Genomic DNA, 13,569 nt, shown 5'->3' with positions numbered 1-13,569 from the left:
AACCTTGCATTTGGCTTCTACCAATTACCATGTACACGTTCTTCACCACAAAGTAATTGTAGTGATAAATCTGATAATAGATATGTTGTTGCCATATGGTTTGTTAAATCTCCATCTAAAACCCTAGTTGGACTACTAACCCTAACTATCACAAACCATCTTCAATTGTCTTCACGGACGATGGAAAGTTTATGCTGCGGATAATGCCAGATAACACATAGAAACCTTTAATACCCGACATACAAGAACCAGTGGATTTTTTTTATATGGTTCAGATTCTCAAATTGTTTGGCAGAGTTTCGATTATCCTACTGAGACGCTTCTCGGAGGTCAAAACCTAAACGCTGGAATTGATCTAATCTCCGGTAATTACTGTTGAGTGTTAATGTAATGTTCAAATGTGATACGAGTGTAAGAATATAAGTAGTGATAGAATTGTATGGACAATAGATGTCCACATGTCATCTTATCTCTATGGTCTTATATTGACCATGTGTAGAGAGAGAAATTATGATGAAGAAAGAAATTAAAGAAAAAGAGTGAGTAGAAACTATTAGTTTCCCACTCCATCATGATCCAAATCCTTCTTAATCATCATCATAAATTCAATCAAATATCTAACAATTGGTATTAGAGCATAGATCAAGTGAATCTGATCTTGGAGAGTGAAGAAAAATCAATTTCTATTCATTAAATTAAAAGATCAGCAACATTCAAAGTTTTCAAAAACTAGATAAACGAAAAAACCCAAGTTTTCAATCAATCTTCAACCAAATCAATGGCAAGTAGTAGCTACTCAAATCAATACATTCAACAACCTTCAATACCACTTTTTCATGGAGAAAATTATGATTTTTGGGCAATTAAAATGAAAACCTTGTTTATGTCTCAAGAAGTGTGGGAGATTGTTCAAGATGGGTATGATGAAATTGAAGATACATCAACTTTATATCAACCCCAAAATGATTTACTTAAGGAGAATAGGAGGAAGAATGCAAAAGCATCCATGTACATCCAACAAGGAGTTGGAGACACCATTCTACCAAGAGTAATCCATTCTTATAAAGCTAAAGAAGCTTGGGATCTTCTACAACAAGAATATGGAGGCAAAAAGAAGGTAAGAGAGTTAAAATTAAATTCACATAAAAGAGATTTTGAGAATCTTAGAATGAATGAGAATGAATGTTTAAATGAATTTTCATCAAAGTAGTTGAAGTTGTTAATAATATGTTGATGTGTGGTGAGAAGATGGAAGAAAAGAATTTGTGAAAAGACATTGATTTGTTTGACGGAAAAGTTTGAACCCATTGTGGCGGTTTTGGAAGAGACTAAAGATCTCTCTACATTAAAGTCACAAGAATTATGGGCTTCCTTGAAGGTGTGTGAGCAAAGGTTGTTAAGACACTCCGAAAAGTCAATAGAGAGTGCTTTTCAATCAAAATTCAACTTGAACTAAAAAAATTCAGCAACAAAGAAAAATAAGTACAAGGGTGAATCAACAATAAACTTCAAAGGAAAGGGGAAATTGAAGAAAGGAGGAGCAAGATCCAACAACTACACAAAGAGTGATTCATCTCAAGTACCAAGATGCAATTTTCGCAAGAAGAATGGTCATTGGAGAAGAATTGTTGGAACAAAGGAAAACCCCAATATCGAAATTGCAAGAAATATGGACATTTGGAGAAAGATTGTACATACAAAGAAGAATAAGAACAAGTCGGTAGATCCGAAGAAAAAGAAGAAAAACAAAATTTGTTTTATGCTTGTCAAAGTGCCATGATGACTTCCTTAGAGCGAAGTTTGGTTTGTATTTAGTGGATGCACAACTCATATGTCCGGTGAAAAAAGCTTGTTTGTTGATATGGATACATCCATAAATTATCTAGTGAAGATGGGTGATGGAAATATGGTTCAAGCTAATGGAAGAGAGACAATTTGTGTGCAAACTATCAATGGAGCAAAATACATTAGAGATGTGTTATATGTTACGGATTTGGCACAAAACTTGTTAAGTGTTGGGCAACTTGTTGAACTTGGGTATGTCGTTCATTTTGAAGATGGGTATTGCACCATTTATGACAAGAAGCACAACAACAAGAGACAAGTCATGAAGAGTATCAAGATGGAGAAAAATAGAAGCTTTCCAATTGTGTTTGAAAAGCAAAAAAATGTTGCATTGAGGATGGAAACCATTGATGAAACATGGTTATGGCATAAAAGACTTGGGAATTTGAATTTCAATAGTCTCAAGGTGCTTTCCAACAAGAATATGGTGCAAGGACTTCCACAACATATCAACCACAAAGATGGAGTGTGTGAAGGTTGTGCACTTGGGAAGCAACATCGCCAACCATTCCCAAAAGGTGTAGCATGGAGGTCAAAGGAACTTCTTGGTTTGGTACATACCAATGTGTGTGGACCAATGAAGACAACAACTCATGGGGGTAATAGATACTTCATTTTATTCATTGATGACTTTACTCGTATGACTTGGGTGTACTTCATGAGACAAAAGTCCGAAGTTTTTAGCGTCTTCAAGAAGTTCAAGAGACTTGTTGAAAAAAAAAGTGGTCCCTACATCAAAGTTTTGAGAAGTGATAGAGGCAAAGAATATAACAACATAGAGTTTGATAAATTTTGTGAAGATGAAGGCTTGGAAAGGCAACTAACTGTGGGTTATACTCCTCAACAAAATGGTGTTTCCGAGTGAAAGAACCAAACCGTGATGGAGATGGCGAAGTCCATGCTTCATGAGAAGGGTATGCCTAGAGAGTTTTGGGCCGAAGCCGTTAACACCGCCGTCTACTTGATGAATAGGTGTCCAACAAAATTCGTATGGGGACAAACTCCGTTTGGAGCATGGAGTGGGAGAATGCCATCGGTAAGATATCTAAAAGTTTTTGGTAGTGTGTGTTATTCTCAAATTCCAAAGGTGAAGAGAACAAAGCTTGATGAATCAAGTGAGAAATATATATTTCTTGGCTATAGCCTCCAATCAAAAGGTTATAGATTGTTTAGCTTGAAAAACAACACAATGATCACAAGTCGTGATGTCTTGTTTGATAAGGAGCTTCATGGAATTGGGAAGAAGGTAAAATTGAGAAGAGAACCGCTATTATTGATGAAGAGCAACAAAATTCAGAAACAAGTGAAGTTGGAGAAGGTGGAGAAGAAGGTGAAGAACTACCTCAAACACTCCCAAATGCAAGGTTTAGAGCATCTCCAAGTATGTCTCCAAGTACTAGTGCATCAACACACCACCATCGGCACCAAAGAAGATGCATAGGTTGACTGAAGTGTATGAAAGATGTAACTATTGTACGGTTGAACCGGCAAATTTTGAAGAAGCATCAAAAGAACCGGTTTGGATAAAAGCTATGGAATAAGAAATTGTTGTCATTAATGAGAATGACACATGGGAGAAAGTAGCAAGGCCAAATGACAAAGAAGTTATTGGTGTGAAGTGGATCTACAAAGTGAAGTAAAATGCGGATAGGTCACTTCAAAGGCGCAAAGCAAGGTTGATGGCAAAGGGATACTCTCAACAACCCGGCATCGACTACAATGAGATTTTTTCACCGGTTGCTCGTCTTGACACCATTAGAACCGTGATTGCTACGAAATCTCAAAGAGGTTGGTTATTTTATCAAATTGATGTCAAATCGGCATTTTTGAATGGATAACTCCATGAAGAAGTCTATGTAAAACAACCACAAGGTTTTTTGGTGGAAGGAGAAGAAGATAAGGTGTACAGGTTGAAGAAACCTTTGTATGGCCTAAAGAAATCACCAAGAGCTTGGTATAGTGAGATAGATGGATACTTCAAAAGGCAAAACTTCAACAAAAGCATGAATGAGCCAACACTATATGTGAAGACACAAGGTACATCTATTCTCATTGTTGCTTTATATGTTGATGATCTTATCTTTACGGGTAATGATGTTCATATGATTGAACAATTCAAAAGAGAAATGATGATGAAATATGAAATGATTGACATGGGTCTATTCAAGTACTTCCTTAGTATTGAAGTTCATCAAAGTGAAGATGGAGTGTTCATTTCTCAAATCAAGTATGCCGAAAAGGTGTTGAAGAAAGTTGGTATGCTTGGTTGTACCCCACATCTACACCACTTGTAGTGAATGAGAAATTCAAGAAAGATGATGGAGGAAGAAAAGTTGATGAGACTTACTATAGAGGTCTTATTGGAAACTTGTTGTACCTTACACATACAAGACCCGACATCATGTTTGCTTCAAGTATGCTTTTTAGGTTCATGAGTTCACCTAGTCATCTACATCTTGGCGCGGCAAAGAGGTTGTTAAGGTATATTCAAGGAACAATGAATTATGGAATCATGTATTCAAGAAATTTGGATGTCAAATTAGTTGGCTATTGTGATAGCGACTTGGGAGGGTGTATTGATGACATGAAGAGTACATCGAGGTATGCTTTTTCTTTTGGTTCGGGCGTATTTACTTGGGCATCGAAGAAGCAAGAAGCCGTAGCTCTATCCACGACAGAAGCGGAGTACAATTCGGCATCAATAGCTACATCTCATGTTGTATGGCTAAGAAGAATCATGGAAGATACTCAAGAGAAGCAAGAAGGGTGCACCGAAATTTTTTGTGACAACAAATCCGCAATTGCTATGTCCAAAAATTCGGTTGAGCATTGTAGAGCAAGGCACATCAAACTCAAGTATCACTTCATTAGAGAAGCCGTTGAAGATGGTGAGATAGAACTCAAGTATTGCAAGACGGAAGACCAATTGGCAGACATATTCACCAAGGCACTTCCCAAAGGCAAGTTTCAATCACATTAAGGAGGAGATTGTTGAGTGTTAATGTAATGTTCAAATGTAATAGGAGTGTAAGAATATAAGTAGTAGTAGAATTGTATGGACAATAGATGTCCACATGTCATCTTATCTCTATGGTCTTATATTGACCATGTGTAGAGAGAGAAATTATGATGAAGAAATAAATCAAAGAAAATAGAGTGAGTAGAAACTATTAGTTTCCCACTACTTCATGATCAAAATCCTTCTTAATCATCATCATAAATTCAATCAAATATCTAACAAACCAAGAGTACCAGAGAGGGAGAATTAAAATTTGGTAAAAGTTTATTAGCTTTTTACCATGCTCGTGCAAATAGATATTAATCTCACCGAACAACACAACATCTTTGATCTTTATTAATAATATATTGTTAATGTTTTATTAATAATATTTGGTATTTTTAATATTCATTTATTTGGTAATTTTAATTATTTTTATAATAAAAGATAATGTCGATCGATAAAGGATGTTGAAGGAAATTAAACTAGTAGCATACTGCTGCTATAACGTGGTGCAGCTGGGTTTAATTTTCACCAACAACGTGGTGCAGCTGGGTTTAATTTTCACCAACATCACATCTCCTGCATTCAAGTCAAAGTGAAGATTTCTTCCTTCCATTATCTTTTTACCGTTCTCGTGCAAATATTTTAAACTACCCAGGCAACATACAATATAATATTGCGGAAAACTTAACTGTCCCTTTTTACAAACAGAATTATTCATATGCTTCCAGTAAAAAGAAAGCAGATAAAACTGACATATTTGTGGTCAAGTCAAAAATATGCTTTTCTCTTCACTGGTATAACCGTTTGAAGTTTGCACACAACAACAACAAAAGAATCTGAACCAGAAAATCAACCGATCTCAAAATTAACATGCGAGGTCGTCTAAGAAATTAGTGCAAATCAAGCAAAATTAATGCCAGGGAAGTAATATATGCATGGTGCTCTTGCACCAGGCAGACATGGTGCTGTCAGTATTCCTCTCACAAAAATATATGCATTTTAAACAAGCTACAATATACAAGGAAAGATGAAATAGCTCAAAAAACGAATTATTGATAAGAATTGCCTCAACCTATTTGTCAGTATAATCTTCTGCAACAGCATTCGATGCATTATCTTCAACCGGACTAACATTGTCTCCTAAAACTCCAAAACCCATTGCCTGCGCGAACTTCTGAAAAACCTCTGGATCATTCAAGTACCTAAAAACATGCTACCAGTCGACCCAAGTTAAAAAGAACCAATATTTAGAACAAATTAATACATGTTATTTTTAAGAATGACAAGTTATTAAACTCTTAAACTCAGACAAAAGTATAACTTAATACCTCATCATTATGATTGGACCACCAATCTTCTAAAATAGGTTTCAAATATGGATCTTTCTTGATGGAAGTCATCAGTTCTTCGAGATCTTCTTCGGAGATAGATGCACAAGTACTGTTTGAGGAAGGGTCGTGCTCGAGTTTACTAATCTCAACTTCTTCTGCAATAGGAATGCAACATGAATATAAAGACACAAAATCAAAGCACTTAATGAGCTTAAATGTACTACTGGAGATAGAAGATGAGTAGTAGGAACAGGAGATAAAATCTATATTTGTTACACCTCTTGGTCAAACACTCAATTCTGATGCAGGGAAGCAGGTCTATGCAAAGTAAGGTTAGTTCTTTGATACACATCGACGAATGGCAACTCAGTACTGAAAGTTAATTTCTATAGGCATAGATATTAGTGACTTACCAGTTCCAACTGATGAAGTGAATGAGTGAATTTAGACTGGTAATTTGTAAATCATTTCCGAAATTGTGAAACAAAAAAAAAAGCTGGATTAAACACATCGGGAAAAAAAAATTCAAATCATTTGAGAGGACACCTGAGCTATGAGATATAGAGATGGTCCAATCTCCCCTTCATCTGGACGTTCATCAAGAATGACCGGTGATTCAATTCAATCAGCTCAAACTGAGTAGAGATAATAACGACACACTAAAATCCAGTCGTGTGGTATAGAAAGACAACAAATTGCTTTTGAAAATTACTAGAATAATGCAAACAAAATTCATTTTTCCAACTACAATTTACAGCACCAATCAAATTCAACACAAGTCGATCAATCAATATGCTTATTGAACAACAAAAACTGAAAATCTAACAAATGGAAAAATAGACAACTTCGTCTCTTGAGACAATCATCTATTCCCAATCTCATATCAGACAAATGTAGCAAAATTTAGTGAAAATGGTGATCAACTGTGGAAATCCAGTGGTACTTTTACTTTTAACTCAATATGATGGCAAGTCAAATGTAGAAATTGGTAAGTGGAGCTTGCGCTTCTGATGAGAATATGATAAGAATATGACGGAAAGAGGAATTTCAATTGCTTCAAGATGCATCTAATTGTGTCACAAGGAAGAAAGTTTCAATCATTTGATGTGTGAATCAATGTGAGGTTTGCTTAATTATGGGCGCGTCTAGATTACACACCAAAATGTTACTGCACTTAACCTTTTTTTTTATTGGATGCTAGTTTCAGTAAATCAAATAGCATAAATGAAGAAACAGATATACCCTGATGTAGCGATTTCATTAGCCTCTTCCTCGATTTGGAATTTCTGTAATCTAGCCTTTTCCTTTCTGTTCTTCTTTTGCCTTTTTTTATAAGCTTTTTTACTCTCACTGGCATACCTAGCCTTCTTATCCCTTGTCATACTGCAATCAACAACAACAACAAAAAAAAAATAACGAAAAACAACAACAAGAAAGATCAGAAATCACAGATCTACTACATATACAAAGATTCAAAAAAAAACCTAAAACAAAGAAAAAAACAAAGCTTTTTAAGTAAAACTTGATCTTTTGAGTTAAGGGGGTTGAAGAACTGGAAATTTGGAGGGTAGTAATTAATCAAACTTGGTATGAAGCAGACAATCCTCTGTGCCAAAAATCTACATTTTCAAATACTTAACTTAAGTTGGAAACACTTGGATTCTGGGAGTCTTATTTAATGATGCCGAGTGATACTGCTACTACACATCTCAGCCATCATAAAAGAGTGCTGCATAAAGGCACTGACCAAATTACAGGGAAATTTACTCAATTACTTATCAAGACTACAGGAGAGATCAATTTGATTACACACATGCACATAATCAGTGAATTAAGTAGTTATAAATTCGGACATTTCAGCATAAGTATCTACGTGAAAGCCATTAGATATGAAGTAAGAGTTGTTAGGTCTCTTTCCTGGCTCATATGAATTAACTAAGAAAAAATAGTGATTTATCAAATCAACATATTTCAGTTATCCTGAATTACTGAAATCTGAACATTATCGATAACTAAAAATTGAGAACACAATCTAATTAAAAATCCCCAAGTAGATAATCTACCAATGAACATAGTGTTGGGCATGAGTCCTACAGAGATTATAAATGACTACCAAGAAAATTAATTCAGTCATGTCTAAAATGTTGTCAGTTGCAATTCTATCTAATCCATGGTATGACCAAAATGTTTCTTAAAATGTTGTTGCTGATTCAATCATTAGTAAACCATCTTTGGAACTACGAGATCACCCTTCGGCATCCAGGGGTCACGGACCGACCATAGAACCCTGTTCAATAAGTGGAACGGATTAGCTGTCCACTCTCAGATTGAAAACTCATAAAAATGATTGAATCCCACTAATGAAAAAGAAGAAATTTTGATGGAGAAGCAGCAGGAATAAACATTCAGCCAACTAAAACTCCATTATAGCAATAAAACAAACAGATGATGAACACCACAAAACCATAACTACATATACACCAAATTGTCGAAATCCTTTGAGAAGCAAATAAAAAATTTCGATCCAATCAAAACCCATTACTAAAACAACATCAGAAAATGGAATTGATAATATAGTAACAGGGAATATTTATTGAACCCTGGAAAAAAATTCCACCAGATACAGAAAATCAGAATGAGAAAAAGAAGAGAAACACCTGAGTTGATCTTCAAACCATGCCATCCTTCGTCGCCATCTTCAAAAACAATTCTTACGGTTTCGTTTTTGTCTCTGAAGTGGACTTCAAGAGCGAAAACGGAGAAATAAAAGTGAGTCAGGGGTTTATCACGAGTTAGATCGAGTCAGCTGTGTAAAGCATCTGACATCTGACTCGTATCGAGGCGCGTTACGAGTCAGACCTACATTAGCTTCTTTTAGGGCTGTCAATGGTAAGGCTGCAAATGAACCGAATCAGAACCGGAGAACCGCATCAAAACCGGTAAATCGGGACCAGAACCGTACTGGAACCGAAAAAGGCAGGACAGGTACCGGGAATAGAATATGAGAACCGGTATAGACCGGTACAAGCATTGGATATAGGGAAGTACCGGCTTGAAATTCCCGGTTAATAAGAGACGTTGATTATAGTTATATAAATCAATCTCAACCATTCGTTTTAGGTTTGGTATAAGAGATAAGGGAAAAATTCGATCAGCTTCTCATTATTTTTTTCACTTTCAGTTTCTTCTTCACCGCGGCTTCAAACTTCATCTTCTTCACTTCTACTGAAGAGTGAAGATTATTCTTCATTTCTTCTTTATGCATCTTCTTCTCTTTTCACTTCTTCTTCATATGGTTTAGGGTTTTAAGCACCTATCTTTCAATTTCAATTAGGGTTTTAACCAATTGATGAAAAACAGTCAACGTAAAGCATTCATCTGATTTTGGGGTTTATTTGAGACCGATTTAGGGTTTTATTCAAAATCAATTTATGTTCTATTAAAGGAAATCGATTAGAGATCTAGATATTGATTATTTGTTTCTTTTTCTTCATTGAATTTAGAAACTAACTGCATGTTTGATTTAGGGTTTGATTCAGATGGAAAGGAGGAAAGAAATGGATGTTGGTAAAGTGTAGATGCAGTTCTTGAAGATGGTTGTTGGATTTGGTGGTTCAATCATGTTTATATCTATACAATCTTATTATATTGTATCCATGTTCACATAATTATCAATTTATTATGAATCAATTGATATTTTTCTGGATGTTTTATGAATTAGCTTTTTAGAACCATTAATTGAATTTGTAGGGATTTGGTAACATGGGTTCTCTGATCTTTGGGATTCCCTGAAAATGGTTGAACTTTGTAAATTTTAATGAATTGAATTTGTGGGTTTATTTTATCAGAGGATTGATTGTTGTTAATTGATAAAGGGTAATAAGTAAAAACCCGGTACCGGACTGGAACCAGACTTGTCTTACCTGGACGCGTACAAGTACAGGTACATGTACAGGTACTCACAATAGAGAACCGGTGAACATGAGGTACAGGTACCGGGTTCTTAGGAAACCCGGACTGTACCGGCCCATGTGCATCCCTAGTCAATGGGATACCGTATTCCAAATTGCGTAACCGATAATCCGAGTTTCGGAAATTTTCCGACATAACGGTAATCGGGAATCAGTAGTGAAAAATTATCGGTAATTTTTTATCGGAGTGGTAACGGTTGGAGCACTTACCGTTAAGTTAATTACCGATACTGGTAATTATTGTCACAATGTATGTTACACGTGTTGGTATTACCTAGTTATTTTCTATATTTTTTTTAAATCCCTTCGGTGTATACAGAAAGTCTGAAAAAAAAAGATCGAGAAAAAGAGATCCGCAGACAGTGGAGAGAAAGAGATCGAGGATTTGAGAGATACTTGTTTGTTTTTCAAGCAAACTACTTTCTTTCCTTGCTCTTTCTCAATATGGAAATCTTAGTTATGCTCATAAAATCTTCCATCAAATTGAAAACCCTGATATGTTTATCTAGAATACAACGATTAGATGGTATTCTAGAAGCCCTTACCCACTTGAATCAATTCAACTCTACAGTTTCATAATTCAATCTTGTGGCGTTTCAAATTTGATAAAAGATTGCACGATGAAATAATAAAGAACGGGTTTCAATTTGATGTTTATGTACTTAATTGATTAAAATGTATGCCAACTCTGGTTCTTTTGTAAGTGCTCGTATGTTGTTTGATGAAAATCATGTAAGGGATGTTGTTAGATACCAGTATCTATCGGTAAAGTTACCGGTATCCGGTAACTTAATGGAACAGAAACGGTTTAGATTTTTAGAATTCCGTCGGAAATTATCGGTAACGGTATTCCGATAGGAAATTATCGATAGCGATAATGGATGAGCTAGTTAGTGTTTTGCTAGGTTCCATTGGAAGCCCTAGCTTCCTTCTTTCAAATCGTCTTCATCAATTTTCTGTTTTCTGAAGAAAACAAATCTTGTTTTTTTTTTCTTGAATCTCAGATCTGTTTTATGATTCAAGAATCAATCATCAACAAATTCAACTATGGAAAATCCAAAAGAATTTACATTCTCAAATGCATCTTTATACCAAATCAATAATTTTGTTACTTTAAAACTCAAGGAAGATAACTATTTCACTTGGAGAAATTTGATGAATTATGTTATTCAAAGATACAAGTTAATGCGGTTCTAGGATTGATCTTATCCATGTCCACCACAATACACATCTTCACAAAATGAAGCAAATTAATGGAATGTGGATTAACTCAAACTGGATTGATGAAGATTCTACGATCAGAATATGGATTAACTCAACAATTTATGATTCTGTTATAACCTACTTCTCAAGATCTACTTCATCTATGGAAAAATACGAAGAAATATTTGCAAGAGTATCATCAACTCATTCAATTCAGTTACACACAAAACTTTTCAATATCTCTCAAGGTGATAAATCAATTCCTAATCTCACTAATGAAATTAAGCTTTTGTCTGATCAACTAGCAGCTTCTGGAGAAATTGTATTTGATAGAGAATTGGTGGTTATTACTCACAAAGCACTTAAATCTGAGTATATACCTTTTGCAACTTCAATGAGGCATATAAATCCACCAATTACTAGTATAGAACTACATAACAACTTGCTCAGTGAAGAAGCAGTTGCAAGCGAAAGAACTAAAATCAACAAGAGTGATTTAGATGCAAAAGATTTCATGCAAGCAATTATAGAGGTTCATCTAGAGGTTATTATAGAGGCAGACATTCTAATGCTGGTAGATTTCCAAATCCAGTAATCTTTGCTAGACATAGTTATGGAACAGGAAATAATGCACCTGACAAAGTTCCATGTCAGATCTGCAATTCAGATTGTCATCTTGCTCCAAACTACAATCATATATTGAATTTTTCAAACTGTTAGAGCACCGTTCGGTCAAACTCGCAAACATTGTTATCTCAAGCTTGTTTGTCAAGTTTAGTTGTCAAAACTATACTTCTTGATTTCTAGTCTACTTATAACTATTTCTCGGATTAGGATAGAATGTGTAGTTGATCTTTAGACTTCACGACGTTCATCGATTGAAGATGAAGAACTAATAAGGGGAGCTTGTGGAACTTCATCAACAAAAGGTACGTGGAGACTTGAACTCATCTATCACTTAGAAGTCTATTTCTATTATATCTTCTATTGAGACAAAAATCGTATAGCTATATAGACTTTACTTTATATATATTTGATTGATATTTCGAGCTGAGTTTAACTCGCTTACATCTTTCTCGAAATATGTGTTGGTAAGCTTTTGCTTTAACCAACTTCATCTTTTACTCTTGATGAAAGTCAAAAGATGATCATTTGAAAATCGCCTGGTAACATCTTACATGATTTGTGTGAGACAGTCATTTGATGTAGACTCGAAATGTTTCGTATTGATCATTTAATCACTTGAAAATTTCTTTGAAGCTAATAATTTGTGTGAGACAGCTATTCTCGTCTTCCAAGAATGTTTCAATGATTAAAATGGAGTTTAGGACAACTAATCTTTGATTGAATATAGCACAGTATGCGTACTTGTATGCTAACTATTGCAAGTATACTCCAAGTCTGGGAATTGAGTACGCATACCCGTATGCATACAGATTCAACAGTTGAAGTCCAGGAACTATATTATGCATACCCGTATACGTACTAATTTAACTGAGTTCGGTCAAGAATGAAAGTATGCGTACCCGTTTGCATACTAGCGAGCACGACCAAGTCTGTGAACTTAGGTATGCGTACCCGTTTGCATACCTAAGTGGGTTAAGTTCTAAAATCGATTATGTATGTTTACATACTCATGAACAAATACATTTATATAATAAGGAATGCAATCTTTGCAAACTGTGGATATAATGTTTATGAATTGATTCAAGTTAATCAAAACCGATTTTGCTTCAATTGTGTCTTGTATACTTCTATGAGAATATAGACAATTGAATAACTCTATAACTAGTTTCATTTGAGTCATTTGAACTAGTTGTGATGAAGATGAAAAAGGTTGATATGAAAGTGTTCGTATGGCTAGCTTCGGTTAACTATTGTTAATCCAACTAAGTGTACATGTTTAGGTACGGTTACCCATATCTAAATATAGGTACATTTCATTTGTGCATAACAAGCTAAGTTCAATCTAGTAGTTGAAAGATATTAGCTTGAATCTTAAGGTTTTCATCTAACGATGAATATTGAATGCTTTGTTACCAAGATAACATTGATTTCAAACCCTGATTTGAAGAATATACAAGGGAGAACTCTAGCAATTAGGAAACCGAATCTCCACACCTTCTGTGTGATACTAGTTGTGACTAGAGTCGATTCTCCTTTAACCTAGGTTTTTCCTAAAACCATTATAGGTTAACAACTTGAAGACTTCATT

At 35.0% G+C, this 13,569-nt stretch overlaps 1 protein-coding gene across 3 annotated transcripts; it reads right to left on the bottom strand.

Annotated features, from left to right (window-relative positions):
• Positions 1-5,686: 5,686 nt before the first annotated feature.
• Positions 5,687-8,927, bottom strand: LOC113358822. Of its 3 annotated transcripts, XM_026602531.1 has the most exons (5): positions 8,838-8,902; positions 8,430-8,467; positions 7,423-7,563; positions 6,178-6,335; positions 5,687-6,062 (listed from the first exon to the last, which is right to left on the bottom strand). In XM_026602531.1, exons 3-5 carry the CDS (start codon positions 7,535-7,537, stop codon positions 5,922-5,924), a joined length of 414 nt encoding a protein of 137 aa, XP_026458316.1. In that variant the 5' UTR covers positions 7,538-7,563; positions 8,430-8,467; positions 8,838-8,902; the 3' UTR covers positions 5,687-5,921. The 3 variants fall into 3 exon arrangements, 2 of the variants coding, with proteins under 2 accessions (XP_026458316.1, XP_026458315.1); XR_003364738.1 differs by having other exon boundaries at positions 5,687-6,051; positions 7,423-8,467; positions 8,838-8,927; XM_026602530.1 differs by lacking the exon at positions 8,430-8,467.
• Positions 8,928-13,569: the final 4,642 nt, after the last annotated feature.

Source organism: Papaver somniferum, chromosome 3 (genome assembly GCF_003573695.1).
Source record: "Papaver somniferum cultivar HN1 chromosome 3, ASM357369v1, whole genome shotgun sequence".
NCBI lineage: Eukaryota > Viridiplantae > Streptophyta > Magnoliopsida > Ranunculales > Papaveraceae > Papaver > Papaver somniferum.
This window is presented reverse-complemented; position numbering and strand designations above follow the sequence as displayed.